General features: G+C 51.7%; 1 protein-coding gene across 4 annotated transcripts in view; it reads right to left on the bottom strand.

Annotated features, from left to right (window-relative positions):
* The window catches only part of HDLBP (high density lipoprotein binding protein), a 955,902-nt gene that overhangs the window by 276,154 nt on the left and 652,988 nt on the right, over positions 1–26,760 (bottom strand). For 2 of the 4 annotated variants that reach the window (XM_086944014.1, XM_086944015.1), the window contains exon 21: positions 2,545–2,693. In XM_086944014.1, coding sequence (XP_086800140.1) covers positions 2,545–2,693 — 149 coding nt within the window. The remainder of the gene's footprint in view (positions 1–2,544; positions 2,694–26,760) is intronic. The other 2 variants (XM_086944016.1, XM_086944017.1) reach the window with 1 other exon arrangement.

Below are 26,760 nucleotides of genomic sequence, written 5' to 3'. Positions count from 1 at the left end.
CAGTCTGGCTTCCGAGCCAAACACACCACCAAAACTGCCCTCATCGCTGCTACAGACTACATCCGAACGCTACTGGACAAAGGAGAAACAGTTGCCCTCATCCTACTTGACCTCTCCGAGGCCTTCGACACAGTCTGTCATAACACCCTCATACAACGCCTCAGCAATGTCGGAATTCAAGGAAAAGCGTTGGACTGGATTATCTCGTTCCTCGCCGGAAGAACCCAGAGAGTCCGCCTCCCACCTTTTAGATCAGAGGCCACCGAAGTCATCTGCGGCGTACCATAAAGATCATCACTCAGTCCCACCCTCTTCAACGTATACATGAGTCCCCTCGCATCCATTGCGCGCCAACAGAACCTCAACATCATCTCCTACGCAGACGACACCCAGCTAATCCTCTCACCTACCGAAGACCCTAACACAGCCAAAACCAATCTACACGAAGGAATGAAAAGTAGCTGAATGGATGAAGAACAGCCGTTTAAAATTAACTCGGACAAAATGGAAGTCCTCATCTAAGGATCCTCCCCCTCTGCATGGGAAGACTCATGGTGGCCACCGGCTCTGGGCACAGCACCCATACCTACAGATCACGCACGTAACCTGGGCTTCATCCTAGACTCCTCCCTCTCGATGACCAGACAAGTCAACGCCGTCTCATCATGCTTCAACATCCTACGCATGCTCCAAAAAAATCTTCCGCTGGATCCCCACCGAAACAAGAAAGACAGTCACCCACGCACTAGTCACTAGCCGACTAGATTATGGAAACACCCTTTACGCCGGAACCACAGCCAAACTACAGAAAAAACTCCAACGCATCCAAAACGCCTCAGCCAGACTCATACTGGACATCCCCCGTCAAGCTCACATTTTCGGTCACCTGAAAGATCTCCACTGGCTTCCTGTCAACAAGAGAATAACGTTCTGTCTCCTCACCCACGCACACAAGGCCCTCTACGACCTAGGACCCGAATGCCTCAACAAACTACTGTCCTTCTACACACCCCCGCCAACTACGTTCATCCAATCAAGCCCTCGCCGCAATTCCGCGCACCAATGGATCCACCATGGGAGGAAGATCTTTCTCCTACTTCGCGGCCAAAACCTGGAATTCTCTTCCCACTCACCTCCGCCTTACACAGAACCACCTCTTTTTCAGAAAGCCACTAAAAACCTGGCTATTCGATAAATAATGCTCCCACCCGCCCTCAAGCGCTTTGAGACCCTCTGGGTGAGTAGTGCGCTATACAAATCACCGAACTTGACCACACTACCACAAATAGAGAGTGAGGTACCATCTAACTTCACCTCTGCCTACCTTTTGGGTTCCACTGGACTCTGAATACACTATACCTCACTTTGATATAGTATATACAGAGCCAGCTTCCTACAGACTGTCATTAAGACCCCTAATATTCCAGGATACAAGTGCGGTAGGGAGAGAATTTGGTTCAAGGAGGTGGGTACGTCTCATAATGTGGTACAATTAAAACTGGAGAAGTATAGGCAGTGACAATTATATACATTATGGCAGCACAGCTAACAACAAGCAGTGACTTGAACGGTCTTCACAACCCCACCCCACCCAGACCAGGCTCAGGAATGCCCAGTATAGACCCAACAAGCTAATCCCAAATAAGCAAAACAATATAATAAGAAACATATTTTTGTGTACCACTACGGGGTGACAATGCTACGTCGAATACCTATACATATAGGATAAGTAAGCACAGTCTAATGAGATTCTGCAAACTTGTAGGTGAAAACAGAGCTCATATGAAAGTGCCTACATGGATGCTAAAATAAAGGTGTAGCTGGTTGAGCAGAGCGGCAGTAAGGTAGGCAGAAGTACACCCTACAACCTGTGGGGAAGAGATCAGACCATCTGGCGGGTTTGTTTCAGAGTGGAAAGACAATGGTCATTTGCTGAAGTATTGTTGGCAGAATGTTTTGACTGTGGCTGGCGTGTCAAAGAAATGTAGCTTACGGTTGACCTAGACCCTAAGGTGTGCTGGGGAGATCATACCATAGCAGAGTCGCAGTTTCCAGGGAGAGGCCTTGACATCTAAATTTCTAGCGAGCCTCTTGAACCACAGCTGTGAAGTTTGGGAATCAGGAGATGGTGGGCTCCGAGTTTGGCTAGGATTGCATCCATACCAGCCAGTTGCACCAGTCCAGTGTCACCAGGGAGTTTGCCCTCTGCCATAGCTGGTGGTTGCATGATTTCAGATTTCTTCAGCAGGTGGAAGTTGAGACATCGCTGTTTAGGATCCCCACGCACCATAGCCTGTGAAGAGGAGAAACTGGGAGTCTGACTGACTCCAGATTCCTTCAGGATTCAACCCCTACTTAACAATGGTGCTGCTCTTACATTATGGAAACCAACAATTTGGACTGCATTTTGTTTAGTTTTCTTTGAAATCGGTTTATTTTACATCTTGCATGAAAACAAGCACTCCAGGTACAAGCAGTTGCAGAATGCTAAAAATAGAGTCCTTTCACAGAAACCGCACATGCTGGTGTAGGATCTTTTCTCACCTGAAGGGCTTCTCTTGCCGCATCACACTTTTCCTTGCGCCCAGAGATGACAATGACATCACACTTCTTTGGTGAGCTGGGATCTACCTCTTTCACCTCCCCGTTCTCCTCTGCAAGCTCTGGCAAAGTCACCTCAGCACCTGGGGCTACTGAGATTAAAAAACGCCATGTTAATTGTGTCCCCCAATTCGAGGTCAGGGTAAACTGCCTTTTAGAGCAAATTTATCTGAGCTGCCTCAGAGTCCAGAAAAAAAAATCAACCTAAAACCACCACTAATAAATAAACAATACATTTTTCTAATAAAAAAACAAAGTTAATTACTCAAGCTAGTTAAAGAACAAGTTACTTACCTTCAGTAATGATATATCCGTAAGAAACATAGGTTAGTTATAGATTCCTTACCTTAGAATTACCCCCAGGAGTCAGACTAGATCCGGAAAGATTTGTCAGCTACCTCTGCGCGTCAGAAGGTGGCATCTGTCAGCTCCACGTTAGTCGTTGGCGCCGTGGTCGCCGGGATGACGTCATGGTAGCTACTTAAGACACCCACCTCGCGGGCTGACGTCCGCTCTGTACACGACTTTCCGCACCAGAAACGCAGAGCCATGCAAGATACTGACCACTGGTGCACAAAACTAGGGCCCTGTAAGGATGTCCTTCACTCTAAACATCAGTTCGCAGAACAGGGAGGATGGGTGAGGTGGTAAGGAATCTTTAACTAACCTAGGTTTCTTACAGACACATCATTACCGAAGGCAAGTAACTTGCTCATCTGAAAGGAACAGTTAGTTATATATTCCATACCTTAGAATAGATACCCCAGCAATAACAACCCAGGAGGTGGGTCTGCAAACCAAGTTCACACCAGAAAGTCCTGGAGAACAGAACGGCCAAAGACGCCGTCTCTCAGGACTTGACTGTTCAGGCAGTAGGGTTTCGTAAATGTGTGCCGTGATGCCCACGTAGCTGCTTGACAGATGTCATGAAGAGGAAATCCTCGTCCCAAAGCAGTAGTAGCTGCCGTCTCCCTGGTGGAATGGGCGAGGAGCCCCACTGGAGGTTCCTTTTTAGCTAGAGAATAGCAGGCTTTAATACACAAAACGACCCATCTAGAAATGGTCCGCATGTGTACGGCCCGACCTTTCTTTGCGCCTACGTAGCGAACAAAAAGGTTGTCATCCACCCAGAACTGTTATGTGCGATCCAGATAGAAAGCGCACGTTTTGGGTTCAGACGGTGGAACCTCTCTGCAGAGGCGGAAAAAAGGTGAGCAAAGTGATGGTTTGCCCAATGTGAAAGGAAGTAACCACCTTGGGAAGAAAGGATGGACAAGTCCTAAGGACAACTTTGTTCGGCTGCAAGGCAAGAAAAAGAGGTTTGGATTAAAGAGCCTGGAGCTCACTCTTCTAGCAGATGTGATGGAGAGAGGTGTGGCTCACTGGTTAGAGGCGGCAGACCCGGAAGCAGAGAACAGCCCGGGACCAGGGCTCAATTCCCGACGCGGCAGGGTCGTGGACCAGGGTCAGCGGACTCGATAATTCTCGCCTCGGTGCCTACTCTAAACAGGGATCACACTCGGCAACTCTGGGCATTAGCTTGCCTCATCTCTAAAACGGCCCCCCACATTCGCCGGGGATGCCTGGTTTCACCTTGGAAATTCCCAGTAGGGACCATTTCACAGGGATAGCCAGGACGGGTTCCCCAGCGGTCTACAGCGCCACGACGCCTCAGGGCAGCAGTGCGCTTTACAAGACACATACATTACATGGCCACCAGGAACACATTTTAAGGGTTAAAAGTCTTAAAGGACAGTTCTGAAGTGCCCCAAAGGGAGTGCACATCAAATAGGTCAAGACTAGATTCAAGTCCCACTGAGGCATAACAAAAGGAATGGGTGGAAAGAGAAGACTTATGCATTTTAAGAAACGATAAACAACTGGTGACATGGAGAGAAGGCTGATCAGGAAGCCGAAGAAAGGCAAAAATGTCCAAAAGATAGCCCTTGATAGTGCCCAGAGCAGAGCCCTACTGGGCTAAACAAAGGAGGAACAAGAGAACATCAGAAAGCGGGGCATGCCACAAATTTGTTCCATCTGCAGGCATATACCGTGTTAGTGGAGGGACGCTTGTCTGCCAAGTTTACGTCACAAACTTCGGGAGGCAGGTCAAATGATGTCAACTGCCGCAGCTCAATCTCTACACAAGAAGGTGGAGGCTGGACAGGTTCGTGTGGAGGACCGCCCCCCTGATGCTGAGACCTAAGATCCACCCGAAGAGGCAGTCAGATCAGAGGATCGATGGCCATGATGAGCAACTTGGGATACCAGACTCTTCGTACCCAGTCCTGAGCCACAAGAATGACTTGGGCCCGGTCATGCTTGATGATCTTCAGCACTCTGGGCAGAGGTGGTTAAGGCGGAACGCTGTACATCAGACCGCAACTCCACTTGTAACGGAAAGCATTGCCTAGCGAGTGCCACCTTGGAAATTCCAACGTGCAGAATTGCTGACTTTGCGAGTTCTCTTCAGTGTCAAATAGATCTAACCAAGGCATTCCCCACAGTTGAAAGAGACCTTGCACCACCCCCGAGTGAAGACACCATTTGTGATCCATCAGGCACCTGCAGCTGAGTCCGCCCTGGCGTTCAGGGAACCTGCCAGGTGTTGATCCACCAGGGATATGCCCGGATGTTCCAGCAATGTCCAGAGGCTGAGGGCCTTTTGACATACGGTCCACAAACCCACCCAGTTTTGTTTCAGTACTACATGGCAGTGGTGTTGTCCGTGAACACCTGCACTACTCTTACCCGGACAGAGGGAAGGAATGCTTTCAGTGCAAGCCGGTTCGCCAGCAGCTCCAGAAGGTTGATGTGGAGCCCAGACTCCGCCGGAGACCAGAGGCCTCTGATCTCCACCTCTTCCATGTAGAAAGGATGCGTCTGTCACCACTGTGTATTCTGGTTGGGGAAGGGAGCGGGATCTGCCATGGACCCAATCCGGGTTCATGAGCAACCACTGCAATTTGTCATGCAGTGCCCTCCGAGATTTGGACGCAATCTGACAGATTTCCCGGATGCCTCGCCCACTGGAACTTCAGGTCCCACTGCAGAGCCCGCATATGCCACCTGGCAGGATCAACCAGTAGAATGAGGCGATAAGGCCCAGAAGCCTCCGGGTCATCCTGCCCGAAACCCAGGATAGAGGCTGAAAGATCAGAATCATTGCCCAAATATCCCAGACTCGCTGTTCAGGAGGATAAACCAGAAACGGTGTCGTGTCCTGAACTGCTCCTATGAAGATGAGCTTCCGAGAGGGGATCAGGTGTGACTTGGACACATTGATGGAGAACCCCTGCGAATGCAGGTCGGCCGTAGTCTTGACGTGGGAGACAACCTGGGGCGAGCACGCCTTCAACAGCCAGTCGTCGAGATAGGGGAAGACTGGAACCCCTGATGTGTGCAGGTGAGCTGTGACCACCACCATCACTTTTGTGAACACCTGAGGGGCACAGGTAAGGCCGAAGGGGGAGCACAGTAAACTGACAATGCTCGTGGCCTACCATGAAACGCAAGTAGCGCCGGTGGGCCAGCAGGACAGGGATGTGAAAATAGGCGTCCTGCAAGTCCAACGCTACCATCCAGTCTCCAGGGTCAAGGGCAGACAAGACCCTGAGCAAACGAAAACATTTTGAACTTCGAGGAAGTGATTGATGCTCCGACCGTCACTGAGGTCCAAGATAGGACGAAGGCTCTTGTCCTTCTTGGGGAACAAAGTACTGGGAATAGCAACCACAAACTACTTCTGGGGCTTGAACGTGCTCAATGGCTTCCTTGGCCCAGAGAGCCGAAACTTCCTGCTTGAGAAGGCCCAGGTGATCCTCCGACATGCGATGGTACCGAGGTGGCATGGCTGGAGGGACAGTCTCGAAGGGGAGGGAGTAGCCCCAATAAACAATCTGCAAAACCAACTTGTCCGACGTGACGAGGGGCTAGTTGGGGAGGTGATGGCGGATCCTGCCGCCCACTGGCATTTTGTGGGCCTGAAATGTCTGACTACGAAGGTTTGGAGGCTGCTGCCAAGGGGGGTTGGTGGATTGGCCTGCCCGCTGGCACCCTGAACCTGGGCAGTGGTTCCCATGTCCCCGGCCACCCGAAGGTTGGGGAACTTGCGCCAGCCTGTCGCCATGGGTGGAACGCAGTGGGGTACCCTTCCCGAGCCACTAAAGGGGCAAAAAGAAGTCTAGAAAGGGCGGCTGGAGAGGCCCAAAGACTTGGCCGTAACCAGTGAGTCCTTCAAATGCTCTAGAACGTGGTCCACTTTGTCGCAAAAAAAGTCTACTGCCATCAAAGAGCATGTCCATGAGGTTATTCTGGACGTCCCCAGAAAAGCCAGTCGATCTCATACAGGCGTACCCATGTGGAAATCGTCCTGCCTAGAGTAGGGGGATTCCAGCCCACATCGGATGGTAACATTTGTCGTGTCCCTCCCAGCGGCACCAGCCTGGGAGACCACTGTCCGGGCTTCCTCCGGACACTGAGGCAGTGGTAATAACGACCCAATAGGCATGTAGTGTTTACTGACTACAGTCCCAAGCTGGCAGAAGGAAAAAAATCTTCTTTTCAAGATGATCCAGCTTCTTAGAATCCCTATCTGGTGGAGCGTTAGGGAATGCGCTCTTGGAAGTAGAGGCTTGAACCACCAAGCTCTCAGGGGGAGGCTATTGGGGAGGAAAGTGGAGTCTCCCAGGGCTGGACGGTGGCGTCGGGCAATCATCCTATCTATGGGAGCCCCATTGTTGTTCCTGCCCCAGGTGCCCAAAAGGATGTCGGTGAGGGCAGCAGGGTCTCCGAAGAGCTTGCTTGCAGTTGAAGCACCGCTGTCAGGAGGTTAGTCCTGACTGCCACTTGTAGGAAGCTCCAGGTTGAGAGCCTCTGCCACCCTACGCAACACCACTTTGTATGACGCTCCCTCCTCCGTAGCTACGGTAGGAAGAGACATGCCAAGGTCTGGTGAGGTATCCAAACCACTGGCTTCCCCAAGTCCATCTCTCCAGTCCTGTTCATCAACCAACTGGTCAGTTAAAGGGTCCCCGGACCCCTCATAGTCCTTCTCTGGATGCCGATCTGGTCCCAAAGAGCCCAGGTAGAAAAAGGGCCACAAAATTACCCGCAGGCAGTGCCCTCCGTGTCTACCTCGAGGTGGAGGCCGGGGTAGAAGTTTACTGAGGACACAGCTGACACTGGTTGCAAATGTGCTAGTGAAATCTGCGCCGGGGGAGGCGTAACAAGGTCGACAGGCGCAGATTCGGATCCAGGCCTGGATCCAATGGGACCCTGCGGTGCAGAGGCCGAAGCCACGGGCACTGAAGGCCCGAGCCCCCAGCTGAGTCCGCAGGGCCCGAAGGCGCACCGGCGGAGTTGGGCTGCCTAAAGATGGCGTGCATCGCTTCATAAAACTGACGAAGCTGGGAAGGGATCGCTCCCGGTCCCAGCAATATGGGGGGGGGGGAGAACCCGAAGCCGACCCTATGGGCTCCGCACACTGAGCTGCGTGACGGGCACCAACCGCATCCCTCGTCCGACAGATGCGGAGAAGTCGAAGAGCAACTATGCTTCTTCGACTTCTTGCACTTCGACTTTCCAGACCAGAGTGTGAAGACCTAAAAGAAGAATGGTGTTGGCTCCGCGACCAATCCCTCGACCTCCTACGCGACCTGGAGCTTGATCGACGCGGAGCAGACTGCCAGGCCTCAAGTAACTTTCGGGACTGCTCCTGCAAAGACTTCGGGCCATGGTCCGGCAGTCGGAGCACGACTTGAGGTCGGTTGCGCTCCAGGCAGTAGAGGCACACGCGGTGCGGATCAGTCACCGACATCAGTTGGTTACAGGAACCGCAGGCCTTGAAGCCTGGCATCCCTCGTGCACTAGGAGTCGATGGACAAAAAAAAAAAAAGTCGACAAAAGTAAAAACAAATTCAATCAAAAAGTGACTGGAAGTACAGCTCTCTCCGGATCTGCACTGGCTGACGCGGAAAAAGAAAGAAAGTATAGTTTCTTACCTGTCGGTGTAGTTTTACAGCTTGAAGTCTTTCTAGATTCACTATGCTGTGCATTATTCCGTCATCTAGTGGTTGGGCCTGGAATTGTTTTATTTCTTTTTTTTTCGTGGCCCAGGTGGGTGTCGGCATAGCTCCCACCTTTGGTCGCCATCTATGGATTCTTTTTTCTTCTTTTTTCCCCACTCTTTTAAGAGTCTTTCTTCTGTTTTAATAGTCTTCCTCCTGTATAATCTTTCTGGCGGAGGAGGGTGGGATCGCTAGTGACTCCAGAAAGTCTTCAAGCTGCAAAAATACACAGACAGGTAAGAAACAATAGGGGGCGTGGCTTGGACGCCGATCGGGATGGCGGCGTGAGCTCGCAGCTCCGCGCGGAATCCCGCTAATTCTCCTGTTTTTCGGGACCCTAGGCGACCCGGAGACGACGCTCCTGCCCTCTGAAGTGTAAGGGGACAGCCGGGCGTAATCGGAGAGTCGCTGGGGGACTGCTGGCCCAGAGGAGATCGAGAGAAGAGGCGGCCGAGGTGTAACCCAGGGTGTGAAGAAAATGGCGGCGAGGAGGTCGGACGGTCCCGAACTTCAGCCCTGAGTCCGGTTGCCGCCAAGTAGCAAGGGACCCTGCACCCGGCTGCCCGACACACTAGGATTGGCAGCGCGATGTCCTGAGACCAGGGGACGCTGACCCGACTCACCCAGAAGATCGGGGGCCCTTGCTGGCCGCCGCCCTAAGACCCATCCTTCCCCCCCGCAGGCCAAAGAGGGGGGACGGAACGGAGCTCGTCCGCCTGGCCATTGTTCCTGAGAACGTCGGCGGGTACATAGCACTGCCCGGTGCCCGGTGGCAGGCACGGACCCACGGGTGTACCCGCAGTACGGGTGGCCGGACTTGTGACGCAGCGCCCTGACATGGCGGCGATCGGAGGGCCGATGCCCGGGAGCCGCGAGGGGGATTCGGCGACATCGACTCGGCTGAGTGAGAGTCCCTCCCCGGAGCTTGATCAGGAACAGCGGCTGAACCGGCGTTTGGATGCCATCCTTGAGGCGATTACCTCCACTAAGGAGGCATTGCACAATGACATTGCCCAAGTGGCCACGGGCCTGGGGCTGCTACGCGCGGATCACGCGAAGCTGGCGGATCGGGTCAAGGATCATGACCAACTGTTGCTGGACCTGAAGCCATCGGTGGTGACCGCGGAGCACAGGATCACGGACATTTTGGCCCGACTGGACACACTGGAGCGGAGGGCGGAGGATGCCGAAGGCCGCAATAGGCGGAACAACGTGCGGGTCGTAGGCCTGCCGGAGCGGATTGAGGGGGAGGATGCGGTGGCCTACATGGAGAACTGGTTTCGCACTGTGGTGGCGCCGGAGGGGCTTACTCCATTTTTCACTTTGGAGCGAGCTCACCGGGTGCCCGCTCGCCGGGACTTGGCCGCCCCCCCCGACCGATGGTGGTGCGGCTCCTCCACTACAAGGACCGAGATCTCCTCATCCAGCGGGCCAGGATGTCGGGCCCTTATGAGGTGGAGAACAGCAAGGTAACGATCTTTCCGGATTATACGCAGGCGGTCCAGAAGGACAGGGCATCGTTCCTTGCTGTGAAGAAGGAGCTCAGGGAGGAAGGCATCCAGTACTCCTTGCTCTACCCGGCCAAGCTGCGGATTATCATGGATGGCACCACGCACTTTTTCCAGACTCCGGACGAAGTCTGGCAATGGCTTGAGTCGTACAGAGCGGGGCCGGACAGATCACACCAAAGTCGGCGAGACCAACCCAAGCAGCCCCGGGTGCGGCAGTCACAGCGCATCAGATCCCGCAACAGGCGCCAGCGGGAGAAACGGGAGGCTCAAATGGCGGCGGCGAAGAGGGATGCACTCGCAGCGACGGCGGCCATTACAGGGTCGCAACAGAACAGTGAACGGGCCGAAACGGACTCGGAAGGGGAAGGCAGCAGAACAGGAGAGGAACTTTCGGAGGCGGAGAGCCAGAAGGGGCCGATAGTAACCCCACAGACTTCGGATGTTATTTTCTGCGGCTGAGATAGAACTGGGACTAGATCGGGACTTCATGGTAGGGTGATATCCTGTTGACGGGGGCGGGTTGCCGGGGGGGGCTGTGTGTTTTGGAGGGGATGAAGTGCGGGACGCGGGCTCCGCTTGCTGGGGTCGGCGGCGACTCACCCCCCCTAGGCCCTTAAGGTCGACTGTGGTGGAGACCACAGGGTAAGTGTGCGAGAAGTTGGATCAAGGTTTGGATGGGGGCGGCCATTGGGTTCGTGTGCTCTGTCCTGGGGAGTGGGGTTTGGGGAATGTTTCAGTTTTGGGACTGTTTGGGGGGGGGGCAACTGCATTGGGGGGGCTGTGGATCGTTGTTATTTGATTCGGACTGTACGGAGTTGGAATGGGGACATTACCTAACTTGAAATGCCTAACGTGGAATGTCCGGGGGCTGCGGACTATGGTGAAACGTCACAAAGTACATGCATACCTGGTACGCAGGGGGGTTCAGATTGCTATGCTCCAGGAAACTCATCTCACCAAAAAAGAGTGCGCTGCCTTGCAGAAAAGATGGCGGGGCCAGGTCTTTGGCACCACTTACTCGGCGTATGCCAGGGGGGTATTGATCTGGGTGAGGGCGGGGATACCCTTTCAAGTGCTGAATCAAGTAGTAGATCCGGATGGCAGGTTTGTAGCGGTGGAGGGGAGGTTATACGGGCGGGATGTGGTTTTCTGTTGTGTTTATGCACCGAACACTGACCAAGGCCGATACTTTGATAGCCTCTCGGGGTCCTTGGCCTCTTTCCTGGCGGGTCCGATAGTGCTAGGGGGGGACTTCAACTCGATTACGGATGTTGCTCTGGATAGGTCCCATCCCCCCCTGGTAGACTCTCCTGTGCGCAGGCTGGCCGCGCACAGGAAGGACTGGCAAGAACGATGGGGGTTGCTGGATGTCTGGAGGGAGGGGCACAGGGGAACCAGGGATTATTCATTTTATTCCGCTCTCCATGAGCTACATGTCAGGATCGATTCGGTGCTTTGCGGGGGATCCCTAGCCCCATTGATTACCCATGCGGAGTACCTGGCTAGGACTATATCCGATCATAACCCCCTATTGGTGCATATTCAGTGGCAGAGGGAGCGCTCAGTGATACCAACATGGCGGCTTCGCCCGGAGACGCTGGAGGATTCTGTGTTTGCAGATGCAGTCCGGCAGGGCATTGATAGTTATTTCGGTGTGAATGAAGGCACGGCTGCGAGTAGATCTACTGAATGGGATGCAAAGAAAGTGGTGGTGAGGGGTGTGTTTGGGCAGGTTCTCGAATGCTCGTACGACTGTGCTGAATGACCTAATGAAAGCGGAGGAAACTTTGAGGGACTTGGAGCGCCGCAGGCCAGCTAGGCCAGGCCTACAGGCCCAGTTGTTGGAGGCGAAGGAAGTGGTAGCCGCGGAGACGGAACGGTTGAGATGTTATGACTATAGGCAGTACATTATCAGGGCACACGCAGAAAGGGACAAGGTGGGTACCCTCTTGGCCAGACTAGCTAACCCGGAACTTAGGGGCTGCCCGATCCTCAGCATTAATAATGCACAGGGAGAGATGGTGTACTCCCAGGCGGCTGTGCTGGACCGCTTCAGGGGATACTATGAGGAACTGTACCGGAGCCAGCTGGGAGTGGGGGTTCAGGACATCGCGGAGTACTTGGGGGAGAGGCCGCTCTCGGTCCTGGACGAGGAGGACGCGAGGGAACTGGGTAGTCCGATCACGCTCACGGAAATTCGGGTGGCCATCAAACATATGGCCCGTAACAAGACGCCCGGGGTGGACGGACTGCCAATCGAGTTCTATCAACACTACGTGGACTACCTGGCGCCCAGGCTGCTGGTGGTGTATACGGAAGCCTTCGAGAAGGGGGCATTGCCTAGGTCCATGCGGGAGGCCTTGATAGTACCGCTCCTCAAGCCTGGCCGGGATGCCGCGGACGTGAGGTCTTATCGCCCGCTGTCCATGCTGACGGTGGACTATAAAATCCTGAGTCGCATCCTAGCCACCAGACTGGCCCCGCATATGACGGGCCTGGTGCACAGGGACCAGGCCGGGTTTATACCCACGAGGAGCACGGCGATGAATATCCGCCGCCTGGTGGGAATAATGGACGCCATCTTGGATGGGGAGGGAGTGCCGGCGGTTCTGTCTGTGGACATCGAGAAGGCCTTCGATAGCTTGGAATGGCCTTTCCTGGATGGTGTGCTGGAGAGGTTTGGCATGGGTGACGGGTTTCGAAGGTGGACGAGGGTCTTATATACCTCGGCGACGGCGAGAGTACGATTGGGCGGCCTGGTGTCTGAGGCGTACCCGGTGGGCAGGGGAACACGACAGGGGTGCTCTCTCTCCCCTCTGTTGTTTGCCCTGGCGATGGAACCCTTGGCGGTCCACGCGAGGTCGGGCGACCGATACGCGGGGATAGTGAGTGATGGGCAATGGCATATATCGCTCTATGCGGATGACTTGCTCCTGTACCTAGCTGACACCTCGGGGGCATTGGTTGGAGCGATGGATCTGCTGTCTGAGTTCGGCCGGCTGTCGGGCCTTAAGGTCAATCGGGCGAAGACTTGCGTGTTTCCGCTGAGAGCGGGATCGCCAGCCCCTAGCAGCGATTTGGGTTTGGTATGGGAACCCTCTTGCATCACCTACTTGGGTGTCCGCATTTACCACTCGGCCGCGGACCTTTTGGAGGGTAACATTGGCCGCTGTGTCCGGGCGCTGCGGGGCAGCTTGACTTTCTGGTCGACCCTCCCGCTGACAGTCCTGGGCAGGATAGCACTGCTGAAAATGGTGGCGCTCCCCCGCTTCCTATATTATTTCCGGACGCTGCCTGTCTGGATTCCCCAGGGGGTATTTAAGGAACTGCGGACAATGATAACTGGCTTTCTATGGGGGCATGGCCGCCGCAGAATAGCCCTGAGCACGCTACTTCGCCCCAAGCTGGAAGGGGGCATGGCTGTGCCCGACCTAGAGCTGTATTATCTAGCGGCGCAGTTGCAGGTCCGTACGCAGAATGTAGCCAGGGTATTCCGGGGACCGGAGGAGGACCGGGATCGGGGAATACAGCGCCACGTGCTGTCCTACATCATCATGCAGCAGCGGCTCGAGCTACGGGCCCTCACCATGGAAGAGCGGACGCTCCGGCTGTGCTGGCAGAGGAGCCTTCGGAGAGCGAGGGCATCACGGCCTTATGCCCCGGAGATCCCGATCGGGATGTTGACGGCATTGCCACACGGAGGAGATTGGTCCCCGTTGTTGGACTGGGAGGAGGCGGGGCTGCAGGTGGTGGGCGACTTGTACGTAGATGGGGCTTTGGCGCCGTTCGAAGTGCTCCGGGACCAGTTCGGACTGCCTGAGGGGGGTTTCCTCCTACATGCGGCAGTCGTGGCTGCCGTACAAAAGCACTGGAAAGAGGGGCTCTTGGAACCCGCGACGACTATGGCGTGCCAATATGTGGTAATGGCGGCTGGTACATTCAAAGCTGTGACGTGCCTCCATAATAGGATGCTGAACGAAGGGCTGGAACCACTCCACGGGCTCAAAGCTAAATGGGAAGTGAGCGTTGGCCGGCCCATACCGGATACGGCATGGGGCCATATCCTGGGACGCACGTGGAAGGGCACTAGGAACGCGCGCTTTCAGCAGGTCCATTTCTATGTGCTCCATAGGGCCTATTTAACTCCTGAGAAACTACAGCGGTACTTTCGGGTGCCGGATGCCTGTTGCCCCCGGTGTTCGTCCCTAGGGGCGGACATGGACCATTTGTTTTGGGGGTGTCCACAACTGGGGACCTATTGGGCGGAGGTAGGGGAGCTCCTGAATGAAGTGACTGACAGGGAGGTAGAATTCGACATGGCGGCGTGCCTACTGCTCTGGTTCCCGCATACTAAGCACACCAAGGTGACAAGTAAATTCATAGACCTGGGTCTGATATTGGCACAGAGGGAAATATCGTGGCACTGGAAGTCCAGGGGAGGTCCCTCACTGCGTAGATGGAAGAATGAGCTGCTGCGGTGGTCTGACTGCGAGAGTGTGCTCCGGATGAAGCAAGCAGTAAAATTGGGGAATGAGAAGGCACTGGATGCGGCGCGTGCATGGGAGTTAGTGGTACAGGCTTTGCGTGATTCTTTGGTTGAGGATGAGGATGGCGAGAACTAAGCCGCTGGACACCGCGGGGCGAACACAGAAGTATGGTACTACGCACTGTAGTGGACCCATCCAATTCGACAGGGCGAAGCACACACCTTAGCAGTTGCCAGGGGAGGGGGGGCTTTGGGGGGGTTGGTTGTAGGGGGTTTGGGGAGGGCCGGAAGCCATTGGAGGGTTGCTTGTTAGGGCCTTGGATCTACTGGGAAGGTGGGCACTGAGTGGAGGGTAGACCGACTGGGTGGAACGACCAGGTGCGAAGGTCCATATAGCCTAGGGCAGGCCTCGGTAAAGGCGATTTCATTGACTATTACGGAGATGGCTGACGGGAATGTTGTTGTGGGTGGGGGGGTAAAAGCAGATACACAAAACGACCTTCCAGCCAGGGTCCCAATGGGACGTACACTGTGATGTGTTCCTTTTTGAGCGATGTGATATGCCGCCCGGCCTCCGGGATGCGGGCTGAATGGCTGTGTACGACTGTGAACTATCATTGGATGGGGGGAGCCCACAAGTGTGCTGGCTGTTTAATTGTATCCTGTGGTTTATAACTCTGCAATAAAAATATAATTTAATAAAAAAAAAAAAAAAAAAAAAAAAAGGTAAGAAACAATAGTTTCTTACCGGTCGGTGTAGTTTTGCAGCTTGAAGATCTTTCTGGATTCACTATGCTGTGCATATTCCGCCATCTTGTGGTTGGAGTCGGAAAGTGCTTTGTATATTTTTTTTTTGCTGTGGGAGGCTACAACCCCCATTGTGTGTGTGCAGGCTCTCAGATTATTTTTTCCCTTTCTGCCTTGCGATTTTGTCTGATTGCTTAGTAAGTCTACTATATATATTGCCTAAGGGACTGAGAGTGCAGGGACACTTGTAGATTTTAAAAGGGTGACTTTAATAAATATTATATACATATTGACATGTACACACCTGTTTTTTTTTTGCGTGTATGTGTCTACCTATGTATGCAAACATCTATATAGATATATATCCTTGTATTACCACCAGCTTCTCCAGCCTCATCTTTCTGGCGGAGGTGGGTGGGTTCGCTAGTGAATCCAGAAAGATCTTCAAGCTGCAAAACTACACCGACAGGTAAGAAACTATTTGTTTTGCAGCGTGAATCTTTCTGGATTCACTATGCTGTGCATAAACTTTGAAGTGGTTTAGTTACGTTTGCGGCGGCTGGGTGGAAGATGAACGTTTGTTGTTGAATATATGTTGTAGCACCTTCTGTTCGACTTGTGCTTCCTTGTTTATTTGTATATCCACACCGTAGTGCTTCGTGAACGTGTGCACTGAAGCCCATGTTGCCGCCAGGCATATGTCTTGAAAGGGTGTGTTAGCCAGGAAGGCTATTGTTGCACCCTTCTTCATGGTAGAGTTGGCCAGTGCCCCTTCTGCTAGTTATTGGCCTACCGGTTTACCTAGTAGGTATCCATACGGATTTCCTTTGAAGAAACTTACCCATATACGTACTACTTTGCGTATTAATCTTTATTAGTTTTAATAATGTTACATGTGACCAGGAACAACCCCCATGGATGTTTTATTCAAATGGTTAAACGTCCTAGGCCCATTCATCCTTGTGAAGGCTAACACCTAATTTCCTTGTTATATTCTGTGCGTGCTATTTTTAAAATGGTCCTTACCAACCACAAGCTCTTTTTTTTTTAATGCAATGGGCCGGTTTTACTACCATAAGTAGATAAGGCTTAATGTTTTTTTGGGCTGCCTGGCTGATTTACGGGAGTACGTATTTCTTGTCTGATGCTCACCTTGGTAGCCCAGACCACTGCAGGGGTATGCTGATGCCCTGTCGAAATTTGTTACCACCCTTCCATGGTTATGGTATTTTAGAACATGGGCGCTAATACCTGCTTATGCGTCCTGTTAATGTTCTTAGGAGAGAAAAGAGGGTAGATGAAGGAAAGGCCTTACCCTATTATCTGCCTTCGCTTGTCCATATAAACGTACCTGATGCTATATCAGCTATATATCTAAGATATATATTTGATGCAGAGGCCCACATATGTGTGCTCTTATCCTTTCCTTACGAAGTATACTCCGCCCATGTGGTCTATCCAAATATTGACTTGTACAGGAGAAGTTGTCCTGGACTTAGTTTGGCCACTGGGTTCAAGGAAGGTGATGGCCCTTTGAGTGTATCGCGCACAGTGGGCCTTTTGGCTAACTACTTGCGAATGGTCTCGTAATTTTAATTAGACTATTGCCTGGTGTTATTTGATATTGAGCTGCCTTGTGATTCCGTGCAAAGGAGAACACCTTAACCTTTCACTGTGCTGTGTGCAGACCATGTGTAGTTTCTATCATGTAGGCAGGAAGCCTGAAGAACTGCACCCTGCTTGTGTTCATTCTGCCCTTATGGATGGTAATGGCAATTGTAACGGGAACACGCCGCGGTAGGTGTGTGTTGTTTGCCCTTATACCTTGTGATGAGTAGGAGGTCCCCTCCAGTGGGCCACATGTTGGGTACATGTTCCTACATAATCCCAGTCAATCTACTTTGCTATAGGGTAAGCATATGCAATGTTCGAGGTATTGCTTTGATTGCGTTTGTGTTACTGTGTGTATGTGCAGCAAGTGGTGGAAGGGTGTGCACCCCCCACTGTAGTTGGCGAATTTTATGGTCACGGCGAACCGCGGTTGGCCGGCCATATGGGATACCTTTGGAAGTCTCAGTGAACTCCATTGAAGAGCCCCCGGCTTCTTTATGGTGTTCAGAAAGGCCGCAGTGAACCTCAGTTGCCGGCTTTCTGATTGGAATCAGTGGCTAACTCCCCTTGAAGAGCAGCCGGCATCCTTATGGTGCGAAGATCAGTCTCTGTGGTAGGAGAAGACTTCCACCTTTTTGGGCTCGCCACACCCATAGTGTGTGTGAGGTGAGTGTGGTTGTGGTAAGCCCACCCCCCTCATGGTGATCAGCCCATTTAGTGAAGCTGAATCGGTCTTTGTTATAGAAGCAAAACCATGTTGTGCTGCAAGTACATATTGCCTTGGTGAAATGAATGCTGTGTAGCGTGCGTAGATATGTACTTGTATGTTGGGGTTTGTAGTCTTGCTGAGTGAGACTCAATTGCCCCTTAGAAGTGACAGTGCGTTTAGTGTATGCATAGTGTCATATCTGCAGCACCGTCTGTTATAGGCCTTATGTATGTTGTATATTTAACACCGGCCTCAGTGAACCACCCATAATATGTATGAGAGGATTGTAGTTGTGGTATGCCCCAGCATCTCGAGGCGATCAGTCCCCTTAGTGAAGGTGATTCGCCATTGATATTGTAGCCAACTTAATGTTGTGTTGCAAGTACATGTTACGGTGGGGTAATGCTGTCTAGCGTTTGAAAAACTATGTACTTGTCTTCTGAGGTTTGTAGTCCTGTTGTGTGAGACTCAATTCCCCATTATAACTATGCCTGTTGTGCTTAGAGACTGTGCATAGTGTTTGTGACACACGCCAGTTTTACAACATGGTTGTGCCATCCTGTAGTGGTGAATAGAGGAGGGAGTAGGTATGTGTTTCAAATGTCTTGTGTGACCGTGTTCCAAAAGACATTGTATGGGCTCCCCATAGAAAAAAGGGTTTCTATTTTCCAGCGTATTTGTATTTATGTATCTATCATTTTCCCCGGTGCCATGCGGTGCATGTTACCGGTAAAAAGGGGGGGGCGTATATGTATATATTAAAACACATACATGGACTGTTTGCATATGTAATACTGTGTATTGCTTAATATGTGTATCTATCTATATATCTATATATATATATATCTATATCTATATATCTATATATACATCTATATATACATCTATCTATCTATCTATCTATCTATCTATATATATATATATATACATATACACATACACACACAGACATAAATATCTATATATATATATATATATATATATATATATATATATATATATATATATATATATATATATATATATATATACATGCCTGAAAATTGCATAAATAGAACTTCACCTGTAACTTAGTACTTGTATCTTCCTCTTGATTGGCTGTATATCTACATGTATGCACCCCACAATAAAACATGTAGCTGCGTATTATGTACACGCATATGCATACACCCATACCTACCAATATAGCAGTATACACAAATGTATCTGTTTTGATATAATTTACCTGGTCATGTTGGTATAGGAAGGATTTATCTCCTTTCAGCCTCCTATTTGCCACCTAAGAGTCTTAGGAGGCCTAGTAGGCCAAGTTACCCAACTGCGTGTATATCTCGTAGTAAGTGGTCCCTCTCTTGCATCGCCTGTTACAATGCTATGTAGCCGGCTGATAAACATTGTTTGGATTTGGCGCAGTCACTGACGAAGCATGATCTGTGATCCTGCCTCTTTCGCTGTTATACATGTAGTGTATTAACCTTGTGAAGGTACTGCAGTAACCAGTAAACGTTTAGGTAACAAGTAAAAGTTTAAATTACCAGCAACGGAGGGCCATGCCATATATGATAGCATAATAAAGCATTAGCTATCAATCACTATTTTGCGATCTAATTTTAAAACCGGTGCATAAATATTGTACTTGTATGTTGCACACATTGTGCTGCAAATATAATTTATTTTGCATTTGTGAACACTTATTGCTGTGGATAGCGTCCATAGAGCATTCGCTATCAATCACTATTTTGCGATCTAATTTAGAAAACTGTGCATACATATTGTACTTATATGTTGCGCACGTTGTGCCGCAAAGATAGTTTTCTGCATTTGTGAACACCTAATGCAAATGCTACTTACCAGTATGCATCTGTTCTTGGCATGTAGGGCTGCTGACATTCATATCTGTGCATAGATCGCCGCCTAGTGTTGGGTCCGGATGATTGCACATTGTTGTCCTGGAAGAGTCTTCGAAGTATCACGAGATAGGTGGCTCCTCCCCTGGACTACAGTGCGCATGGGCATCGCCTCCATCCCCAGATTGTTTTTAGCCATTGGCAGAGATGGAGTGAAGTACGTGAGTGATGACCATGCTATGAGCATATATATATATATATATATATATATATATATATATATATACACATATGAATGAATACTGCAGCTGCTACAGGCGCCGGGGAGGAGGGCGGGCGATATGAATGTCAGCAGCCCTACATGCCAAGAACAGATGCATACTGGTAAGTAGCATTTGCAGTTCGAGGCATGTGGGCTGCTGAATTCATATCTGTGCATAGAATACATAGCAGTCCCTCCATTAGCGGCGGCCGCCCGTGCCAGCTGCAGCAGTCTGAAAAAGTGTTTTGAGAACAGCCTGACCAACAGCTGCCTGCTGTTTGGAATGCACGTCTACACAGTAGTGTTTAGTGAAAGTATGTGTGGTAGACCATGTGGCTGCTCTACAGATATCTTCTAAGGGAATGTTACCTAGGAAAGCCATAGAGGCCCCCAACTTCCTGGTGGAATGGGCCCTCGGTGGGATAGTGAGAGTGCGCTTAGCTTTAGCGTAACAGATCTGAATGCATTTCACGATCCACCTAGCGATCCCAGCTTTAGAGATAGCGTTTCCCTTGTGGTGTGTGGCAAAAGCAACAAAAAGCTGCTTGGTTTTGCGAAAATCTTTTGTCCTGTCTACATAGTACATCAAGGCTCTCTTAACATCAAGGGTGTGGAGCATCCGCTCCGCCAGCGTCTCTGGGTTTTGGAAAAACACCGGCAACTCAATTGTCTGGTTTATGTGGAATTGAGATACCACCTTGGGTAGGAATTTAGGGTTAGTGCGGAGCACAACCCTGTTAGCATGTACTTGGAAGAAAGGTTCTTGGATGGTGAGCGCCTGCAGCTCGCTAACCCTCCGTAGCGATGTAATTGCTACTAAGAACGCAACCTTCCAAGTTAGAAACTGAAGCTCACAAGAGTACAGTGGCTCGAAGGGAGGACCCATCAGTCTTGTAAGAACCACATTGAGGTTCCATTCTGGAGCTGGTGGGGTCCTTGGTGGGATGACTCTTTTGAGTCCTTCCAAAAAGGCCTTGATAGCAGGGACCTTAAAGAGTGACAGGTGTTGCCTATTCTGGAGGTATGCTGCCATAGCAGACAGGTGAATGCGGATGGAAGAGTACGCCAAATTGCATTGATACAGGTGGAACAGGTAACAAATGATGTTTTGAATGGAAGCATCTAGCGGGTCAATATTGTGGTTAACACAGTAGATGACAAACCTCTTCCGGTTAGCCGCATAACAAGCTCTAGTAGTGGGCTTCCTTGCCTCCCGAATGATGTTCATGCAATCGGGAGGAAGATTGAGGTAGCCAAACTCTAGGACTTCAGGAGCCAGATCGCCAGGTTGAGCTGTTGCGGATCTGGGTGCTGAATGTCGCCATGGCTCTGCGTCAGAAGGCTGGGAGTGAGATGAAGCCTTTGATGCGGTACCACGGAGAGTTCCAGAAACGTGGTGTACCATGGTTGGCGAGCCCACGTTGGAGCAACCAGGATGAGAGTCATCGAGTGCTGCCTGAGCTTGCGTGCCACCAGCGGTATCAGAGGTGCTGGGGGAAAAGCGTACGCAAATCTGCCTGACCAGTTCATCCACATCGCATTGCCCTGTGATTGCGGGTGTGGGAACCTGGCGGCGAAGCTTTGGCATTTTGCGTTCTCCTTTGTGGCGAACAGGTCTATCTCTGGATGACCCCACTTTTGGAAGTACGGTTGGAGTACTGATGGATGTATCTCCCACTCGTGCATTTGGTGGCTGTGCCTGCTGAGCAGGTCCGCCATCTGGTTGTCCTTGCCCGGGAGATGCTCCGCCATGAGGAAGATGTTCCTCTGAATGGCCCACTTCCACATGCTCTGAGCCAGATGAGACAGCTGTGGAGAGTGTGTGCCCCCCTGCTTCTGAATGTAGTACATGGCTGTCATGTTGTCCGTCCGGATCAACACGACCTTGTTGCACAGATGTACTTTGAACGCCTTTAAGGCCATGAAGATTGCCATCAGTTCCAACACATTGATGTGCATCTTCCTTTGCTGTAGTGTCCATAGTCCCTGCACTGTGTAGTGGAGTACATGCGCACCCCATCCCTGGAGAGAAGCGTCCGTCGTCAGGATAATCTGTGGCACAGGCTCTTGGAATGGTCGGCCCTTGCAAAGGTTTTGTGGATTCCACCAATGCAGAGAGTTGTATGCCCGACCGCTCACCAACACTAGGTCTGTCAGTTGCCCATGAGCCTGAGTCCACTGACGTGCAAGGCACTCCTGAAGCGGACGCATATGTAGTCTCGCGTGCGGGACAATGGAGATGCAGGAGGCCATCATGCCTATCAACTGCATGAACACCTTCGCGGGAAGCGAGTGCTGAGGTCTGAATCGTTGGATCAGCGTCTGGATACCGGCGATTCTCACTGAATTTGGCTGCCAGAGTGTTGATTGTCGTGCCCAGATACTGTCGCACGTGGGCGGGCTGGAGATGGGACTTTGGGTAGTTCAGAGAGAATCCCAGATCGTGCAGGAGATGAAGGGTGCGTGACACGTGGTCGACGCACTGCTGTTCTGTCTTTGCTTGAATGAGCCAGTCGTCCAAGTAGGGGTAGACGTGGACGTTCTGGCGACGGAGATGCGCCGCCACAGTCGCCAGGCACTTTGTAAATACCCTTGGCGCCGTGGTGACCCCGAACGGCAGAACCCTGAACTGGTAATGCTGGTCTTGAATCGTGAATCTGAGATACTTCCTGTGGGAAGGATGCAGGGGGATATGAAAACATGCATCTTTCAGATACAGCGTAGCCAGGAAGTCCCCCTGCTGAAGCAGAGGGAGCACTTGCTGTAACGTGAGCATATGGAAGTGCTCCGAGAGAATGTACCAGTTGAGGGGCCTGAGGTCCAGGATGGGCCTGAGGGATCCGTCCTTTTTGGGGATTAGAAAATACAGGGAGTAAACCCCTGTTCCCCTTTCCTGCAATGGAACGAGCTCTATCGCCCCTTTTTGCAGCATGACTAGAACTTCCTGCTGCAACAAGGTCAAGTGCTCACCGGACATAGGATGGCTCCTTGGGGGTATGTTTGTTGGAATGGAAGTAAGTTCCAGACAGTAACCGTACTGGATAAGAGACTTGACCCCCCTGTCCGTGGTGATGGATTTCCACGCTGGCAGGAACTGCTGGAGTCTCCCCCCGACCGGTGTTGTATGGTCGGGGGCAGTGACAAGACGTCACTGCTTGTTGGCGGTGGTGGACCTGGAGCTGTTGTTTCCACGTCCCCTGCCCTTGACATTATTGCCTCTGTAGCCACCTCTACCCTTGTTGTTGTACGAGGTTTGGGTGTTACTTTTGTAATACTGTGTGGACTGCGATGCCTGACCCCTTGAGGTGCCTCTGGAATTGGAGCGGCGAAAGGAACCACTCCGAAACTGCTGATTTTGGAGGGCCCCCATAGACTTGGCAGTTTCTGTATCTTTTTTCATCTTTTCCAGCGTCGCATCCACCTCAGGGCCAAACAAGTGGTCAGGATTAACTGTTTGATTCAGTATTGTTGTTTGAATATCGGGTTTGAACCCTGAAATTCTAAGCCAAGCATGCCGTCTAAGCAACACACTGGTGTTGATCGCCCTGGAGGCTGTATCTGCCACATCCAGCGCACATTTTATGGATGCATTCGTGATGAGCTTTCCTTCCTGAATCAGCATTTCCCCTGCCTCCTTGTACTGGTCAGGCAAGTGTTAAAGTAGTGATTCTAAGGTGTCATAATGAGCCCTATCATAGCGTGCAAGTAGGGCCTGTGTGTTAGAGATCCTCCAAATGTTAGCTGCCTGTGCAGCGATTAGTTTCCCTGAGGCCTCGAAGATCTTGGACTCTTTGTCTGGGGGAGGAGCGTCACCAGTGGTCTGCGAGTTCGCCCTCTTCCGAGCGTTGGATACAACCAACGAGTCCAGTGGCAAGTGTCCCTTGATGTATGTTGGATCCGAGGGCGCTGCCTTATATTTTTTGTCAATGCGAGGGTTGACGACACGCGCCCGGGTGGGCTCCTTGAAGACCTCCGCTGCGTGTTTGAGTACTCCCTTAAGCATTGGCAGTGTTTTGACCGACTTTTCAGCCACTGAGAAGGTGTCAAATAAAAAGTCCACATCCACAGGGTCCGAGTGCAGCTCGACATCGTGGTTAGCCGCAGCTCTTTCGATCAGAGCGTTGAAGGCCGCTGAGTCCTCTGTCGGTGACGTCTTGGCCGCAAAAAGTTGCGTGTCCTGGCCCGACTGCGGGTCCTCCGGGTCGCCTCCGGCCGACCACGGTTCGTGCTCCTCCTCTGGATCCAAGTACGCCGGATAGACGTAATCGGCGTCTTCCTCGTCCGCATCGCCTGCGGCGGAATGCGTTGGCGAGTGTCTTAGGGCTTGTGGAGACATAGGTTCCATCAGGGCCGAAGATTCCGCAGAGTCCCTCTTATTTTTGAGAGGGATCCGAAAATGTTCCAACACCGGCTCAGTGGTGATTTTCCTTTTGAGGAGAGACAGTTTCCCAGTGTTTGCGTCGATGATGACCTCTCGACGTTCCTCTTCAGCAAGCGGCTGGAGCCGAAGCTTTGACACCACTAAGGCAGCCTTCGGTGTCAATACCTCCTTTGAGGGCCCGCCAGGTTTCGGCGCGAAAGCCTTCGGCGTCGACTTTGGCGGCAGGGTAAAACGGATAGGCGTTTGCGCCTTCGCCGGCTTCGGCGTGAGCTTAGGCGCCACAGTGTCCTGATTGAGAACCACACTGTCCTTCCGTATCCGCTGCAGGGATTCCGCTACCTTCTTTGTGAAGGCAGGAGAGGGCTTGACCGGCTCGAGCGATCCTCCCGCGTCGAGAGACGGATCGATGACAGGCACCTTCTTCGGGGCTGACACCTCATGCGCCTTGTTCCCAAGGGCCGGCGCAGGCCGAGCCGTGTGCGCATCGTCGCCCTGACGCTTCTTTGGAGCCGTCTTCGGGTCCCCGACCCCTTTCGGCGCCGACGCAGCCACGCCGGTCGACTTCGCCTTCGGCGCCGACCCCGAGGGCTTCGGGTCGGCCATCTTGGCGTGGCTCTTCAAGTCGGCCATCTTGACTTTTTTGGAAGTTGACGCCTCCAGAACCTTCTGCCCCAGCGCAACTTTCACTTTCGGTTTCGCATCAGAGGGTGCGTGGCCAGATGGCTTCACTTTCGTTTTCTTCAACGGGAGTGGCGCCTCAGAAATGTCCGTGACCGGGCCCGGAGGCGGGGACGTAGGACTTATAAGTAGATCTTGGGTAAGGCCCGAAGGCGATCCCTCGACCTGGGCCGTATGAAGGGGATTGACCCCTGAGTCTGGTTGGGGATGCTCCACCTCTGAGCTATCCCCTACGGTGGCAATAGCCCGATAGTCGTCCCCTACCTAGTCGGCGACTTCGTCAAAGTTCTCATCACCCGCGTCGTAGGCATCTCCTTCGGACGCGGGACTAGATTCCGAACCTTGTACGTCATCCTCGTCTCCAACAGATTCTTGGAATATGTCGTCTGGTGGGGGCGCCGCGGTAGCCGAGAACTTAGCCTGGAGCCTATTGGCCCGACGAATCTTCAGAGTCTTCTTGCACCGGAATTTCGAACACGCCATGCAGCTGTCTTCGTTATGGTCCGGTGACAAGCATGTATTGCACACGGGGTGCACGTCGAGGTGTGAATATTTGGAGTTACACACCAGGCACTTCTTAAACGGTGTCCGCTCCATAGCAGAAGTGTAGTGTAGGCCCGTCCGCGCCGAAAGCATGCGGAAGGGTAGCAAGAGTTCGGAGCTGAGAGTCAGACAAGAAACCCGAACGCAACTATACCGACGCTCAGCCTAAAGACCTTTTGGCCTCGAGTAGAAAAGTTGAACAACTATCGGTTCCGACAGAGGGAACCGAAACACATCCGAACCCAATGGCGGAAAAAAACAATCTGGGGATGGAGGCGATGCCCATGCGCACTGTAGTCCAGGGGAGGAGCCACCTATCTCGTGATACTTCGAAGACTCTTCCAGGACAACAATGTGCAATCATCCGGACCCAACACTAGGCGGCGATCTATGCACAGATATGAATTCAGCAGCCCACATGCCTCGAACATATTGTACTTATATGTTGCAAACGTTGTGCCGCAACATCGTTTCCTGCATTTGTGAACACATATTGCTTTGGCTTATTGGGCCCTTTGTGTATGTGCATATGAGGCTTAAAGTACAAGGCCCCCTACTAATTTAGCTTTGTTAATGTAGTGGCTCAGTAGGGAACTTAGCCATTGCGGGCATATTAGTACTTAGTGCTATTTTGCCAGCGCCTGCCTGTTTGCGCAAGAATGAGGCTTCCATTTAATGTATGCCCTATGCTTTATTGTAAATAATTGTTTCATGGTTGCTGTTTTATGTTATCAGCGACTGTTTGGCAGTGCAATCTTTGAGGCTTGTGCACAGCATAGCTGTGAACCCTTGCTTTGTACTGCCTGCACAAAATGCTTTGTTGTGTATTTCTTGCGAAAGCTTTGCAGTGAATTATTATAGCCAGGTGCTTTAGTAACTGCTAAATGTTGCCCTATGGTATGAGATCTGGCATGCTCTTGGGCTTTGCAGAGAAAAACACCTTTACCGCCAATTTCCCCTTTTGGAAGGAAATGAAGCGCTTGAATTCATTTAGACTCTTACTGAGAACCTAAAACCCCCTTCGAGGCCCAGTTCAGCAAGGCTGTTCAGGAATGCGCTTTTCCAGAGATAAGGCCCTGATTTCTGAGGCCTTGGAGGTCGATGAAGGCCTCATGCAGTCTCCAGGAACGGGCGAGTTTTATGGCCCTTACAGTGGAATGCTGGAGGCCTGCTTAATGCTATGTGTATCAGGGAGGGGGGCAGGGGCTGAGTTGAGAATTGGGCTACGTGCAAACCAAAAGTTTTGGCTTTGCCGCTAGTTAAACTGGGGCCCTGGGTGCTTTTTATAAATATTTGTTATGCCCACTAGGTAGATA

This window comes from Lissotriton vulgaris, chromosome 11 (genome assembly GCF_964263255.1).
Source record: "Lissotriton vulgaris chromosome 11, aLisVul1.2, whole genome shotgun sequence".
Taxonomy (NCBI): domain Eukaryota; kingdom Metazoa; phylum Chordata; class Amphibia; order Caudata; family Salamandridae; genus Lissotriton; species Lissotriton vulgaris.
This window is presented reverse-complemented; position numbering and strand designations above follow the sequence as displayed.